Raw genomic sequence first — 4,962 nt, 5'->3', positions numbered from 1 at the left:
GCTAGTTTTGTTAAATAGCTTTCTTCACATTATTTTCACAAATTCTGTAAAAAATAAAATCATCTAATTTCTTATATTGGTCCTTTTTTACCAACAAAAGATGATTTACAAGAGGTGAAAAAAATTGCATGTCAAGTCCCATATAAGTCGTACTCTGTTCATTTTAATTTATTCTGATATATTTTAATTTGATGCGGAGTTAAAAAAAAATAATAAAAACTTTTGAATTTATAGTCTTAAATTAACGATATACCAAATGCATTCAAATATTCTTTAATCTCGTGATCTTAAACATGTCGTGTGAAAGTCGAAATTAGAAAATTGCAAAATTAAAAGAATATTTTTTTAAAATTAACAGAAAAATAAGTCAAACAAATTAAAACGGAACGAATATACAGAAAATTGAAAAGAAAGATGAGCCACACCATATATTTTTTTCTTTAATATAAAGTACTGTACGGGTGGAATGACATTTTCATTATAACGAGATGTGCCTTCTGCTTTTTGTCTTTTGGAGTAGTACACAATGCCTATAAAAATAACAGTCTGAAATAAAAGCTGGTAAAATAATTTTCAAAGTGTTGTTGTAATCTTTATTTTTTATTTTTATTTGATATATTTTTTTTCATCGATATTTATATTGAAGCTCGAAATTAAATCCTCATTGACACCCAAGATTCTTAGTTTCACATATACACCGAGAGTAAATTAAAACTTTTTCTAACAAAGACAATTTTATATACAATGAGAAAACCAAATGTTTTAATTAAGAATGAAAAAATAGTTACTATTCTACCTTGCAACTTGAAAATGAAAATCAATGAGGTGTTTTAATAAGAATGAAAGAGTCAAATTATAAGAAGTTATTGCATACGATATCACCATACATTTTTGGAAGAGACTATTTTTGTAATTCGAACTCATGTCCTCTTAGTCAATGACAATAACTTTATCAGTTACACCAAGACTCCCTCGAAAATACGAAGAATAGTAAAAAATAAGTAAATACATGTGTAATTAATGCAAAATAAGAAATATTTAGAAGCTGATTATATTTATCTGTTCAAGTTCCATTGAACCAAAGTACAAAATTGGTGATAATTAGAGAGAGATTAAATATCTAATGGAAATTAAACCTCTCTAAACATCAACCTCTGGCTCACATGAATGGAATCATTTTTTTTTTTGGTAATTAAATTCCAAAACCTAAAAGTGACACTAAAAACATCATAAAATTACAGTCACAAATCCAAAGAACTACTAATAATATTACAACAAGTACTAAATATTACTTAATTATTTTTTGAGAATATTTGATTAATTTTTTTTTATTTTTTTTATTTTCAAGAAAGAGGAGATCTTTGAGGGGCTCCTTTTCTCCTATTGCTTAATGAAAGCACAAGCCCTGGAAAAAAACCACTGTTTTTTTTCTTATTTTTAACCATACGTCCATCGTGTGAAATACCGGAATTGCCCATGACATTGTTTGAACAAGATGAACCTCTGCATTCTAATGGATCTTCTAAGATGGAGTTAGGAGTAATTTGGCTTTCTTCATCGATCAAATCGGAGGTGTCCACGTGGAGTCCTTCGAATTGTGAGAGTGCAAATTCAGAATCATCAAACCTATAGATGATGTTTGATAAATCTTCACCTTGATACACCATAAAATCAACCTGCATTATATAATTCTTGAGTTCATAAGGGTAAAAATGTAATTTGCACACTATTTTTTGACATACTTAGCCACATTTATGACTAAATATTTGATAACAGCGGCAGATACAGAATTCTCACTCGGTTTGAAACGTAAAAACGAACCCTAGACATTGGGGTGCATTTTAAATAACCTAGACCGTTGAGCTAACATTTTGCATGTTGTTTAAGGGATTCAAAATTTATATATGTAAATGAACACATAAAATCTCATTCATATATATAGTGTAATTTTTTATCAATAGGATTCAGATGAACACAGAAAATCTCATTCATATATATAGTGTAATTTTTTATCGATAGGATTCAGGTGAACACCCTCAATGTTTGTTATAGTACTACGTACTCCAACTCTCATTTTTTCATGTGATATTATAACTACTCTTAAAAAGTGTCAATATAACTGAATTCATTATATTTAAATTCTGAATCTGCCTCTATTTTTTTTTTCGTTTGGTTGGTGGGGGGGGGATAGAAAAGGAATAGAAGGTGGACCTTGCAAGAGAGGGAACAAAAGTTGAAGGGGTGTTGAAGAACTCTGTCACAAGTGAAACAAGAGTTGCCAGAAGCCTTGCATGACCTTGATTGTGCTCTTTGGTTCAAGAATATAACTTTGGCACTGTTTATTGTGTAAGGCTGTAAAACAAACAAAGAAATAACATATATTATTATAATTTTTTTAAATAAGATAATTAAATTCAACAAGTATATATTGTCATTAACAATAATAATAAAAAAATACCTGAATATAGGAACAATCAATGAGCTTCTCTAGGTCACCCAATCTTATAACATTTTGATATACATATCTTCTCACCTGTAATTATAATTAAATAGTTACCACCTATTATATCAAGTCATGTAGTAAGTTACTGTTGAAATTCTTTTACCTTTTTCATATGTCTATTCATGTAAAATTGTGTTCTATAGTTGGAGATTCATCTGAATTCCTTCACTAGAGAATTACGTTGTATATACAAGATCGAAATTATTTTATATGTATTAAAGAAAAATAGAAAATTGAATTCTCTTTAACTTCTTCGTATGACATAATATGGTGTTAAAAGTTCTTATTTAACTAAATTTAAGGAATATTACATCATTGATTATGTAGTTCTCCAACCTAAGTATATATATATATATAAACTTGAAATTTAATAGGAAAAAGTAAGGTAGGCAAGTTTGAATTCAAGAGAAGTGAATGTGAATAAATTTAAGTGAAAGAGAAATGAGTACTGAAAATATTGGGAAAAAAAAGAAGACAAAATAGAGTAATGAAATAAAAAAAGAAAATAATTAATTTTGAGAATTGGGTCAAAACAGTGTTTGAAAGCAACAGGTGCTTTGCAGGAGGAAATTAGGTGTTAAAAAAGAAATGTTCTAAAATTGGAAAGCAAACAATTCCAAAAAGTGGAAACTATAGCCTTCCAAATACACTACTTCTAGTAATTGACTACACAATATACAAATTCAAGGCACATCAATCTTGGATATTGTAAGGAAACATTTACCAAAAATACAAAATTAAGGACGAACAAAATTTTGTAGTTAAACAGTAAAAATCTCATGCTAATTCTATTTAATTATGAATTAGCGATGAATTATGTGAAAATTTAATTAGCCACAGAAAACCTTGCGATAAATTTCACAGTTAACTTAATGTTTTCTAATAGTGATTGAAACATACTCAAGAATATTACTATGATTATAATTATGCTTCAATTCCAAATAAGTGAGAAAAACTACATGATTACTCAATATTTATGTGGCTTCATTTAAATTCATCAATTTAATAATTAAAAAGAAAATTACTTATTTAATTTCACAATTACTTTTTTTTTTTTTTAATACAGATATTTTTACACAGATTTTAGCTAGTCCCACCTTCTCTCTCATACAACCTCCTATGAACAAAGTGAAGACAAGGAGAAGTTTTTTAAATTTCACCTCAATTTTGTTGTTAGTTCCCAAATTCTATTTTTGAAAAATCAACTTTATTATTGTCGGATAATAAAATTAAAATTCAAGAAAATAGCAAAATTCGAAATCAAAAGAGTAGATAAAAAATTAAAACTTACTTACTCTAGTAAATAAAAGGAACCAAAACCTCAAAAGGGAACAAGATTTACTTGTTTAAGTTTTTTTTTTTTTATTACTTGACAACTCGTAATAATTATTATCTCAAAAAAAATAATTATTTATTAAATATCTTTTTAAAAATGACTTTATGAAATAATACTATAAATAAACCTTGTTTTACATACATAATTATGAGTACTACTTTAAAAATATAATTTCATTTCCATCTGTCCCAATTAATATAGTATAATTGAAATTTCAAGATTCAAACTTTTAAACTATAATTATGAATCGAACATAGAAGCTTTAACTATTTTAAAATAAATTTGAAAACTACGTTTTATACATCACAATATTTAATAATAAAAACTTAATTGAGTCTCAAAATTTCAACGATATCACATAAATTGAGTCGGAGAATCAATAAAAGTGTAGTAGAGGAACCTGTAGAAGAGGATGTGAGTGATGTTGTGGTAGGCAGTGAGGGCAAAAACTTTGACAACACTCTAAGCAAAAGATGTTTTTCTCATTTTTCCTTCTATTGTGATGTATTTCACATCCTCCAAAGAAATTCTCAGACATTAATCCTTGTAACCATGCAGGTTTCATCATCTCTTCCATCTTGATTTTCCTTCTTCTATTATTATATTATATTTATATATGTTGAGAAAAAAGGTCTAAATTATGTGTGTAATATATAATAGAATTGTATATATATATAAGTAATAGAGAGAGGGGTGAATGAAGGAAGGTAAGTGGCTACCTTATGGGGTGATGGGGTTGGAGAGGTGTGGGTTTGATGGGATGGTCATGAGTACATATTTTTTGGTTTTGCTACTCTTCTATTTATAAAAAAATAAATATATTGTTGCTTCCAAGAAAGCTTAATATATATATCTATATCGAATTCTTGGTCTGGTTTTGACTTGCTCAGAGTTTAAAGAAAATAAGTATACTTTTGAATCTTGTAAGCGTTTAAACTAAAGATGTGAGAAATGTACTCCTTCTCGTTTCAATTTGTTTATATGATTTGATTTTGACCTGACATTGATTTTAACAAAAAAAAATTAATTTTGTGTTCTTAAACTAAAAAAATGTGGGATGTTTCAAAATATCATTTAATCACGTAATTTTAAACATGTCAGGTAGAAAGTGACAATGAAAGAT

The 4,962-nt window shown here is 27.4% G+C and overlaps 1 protein-coding gene across 1 annotated transcript; it reads right to left on the bottom strand.

The window, feature by feature from the left end:
• Positions 1–1,190: 1,190 nt before the first annotated feature.
• Positions 1,191–4,430, bottom strand: LOC125836555 (protein RGF1 INDUCIBLE TRANSCRIPTION FACTOR 1). The gene is made up of 4 exons (XM_049515737.1): positions 4,240–4,430; positions 2,459–2,533; positions 2,212–2,352; positions 1,191–1,676 (listed from the first exon to the last, which is right to left on the bottom strand). Exons 1-4 carry the CDS (start codon positions 4,414–4,416, stop codon positions 1,344–1,346), a joined length of 726 nt encoding a protein of 241 aa, XP_049371694.1. The 5' UTR covers positions 4,417–4,430; the 3' UTR covers positions 1,191–1,343.
• Positions 4,431–4,962: the final 532 nt, after the last annotated feature.

The sequence above is a fragment of the Solanum verrucosum genome, unplaced genomic scaffold, assembly GCF_900185275.1.
Source record: "Solanum verrucosum unplaced genomic scaffold, falcon-dt-bn FXZP01000278.1, whole genome shotgun sequence".
Classification (NCBI taxonomy): Eukaryota; Viridiplantae; Streptophyta; class Magnoliopsida; order Solanales; family Solanaceae; genus Solanum; species Solanum verrucosum.
This window is presented reverse-complemented; position numbering and strand designations above follow the sequence as displayed.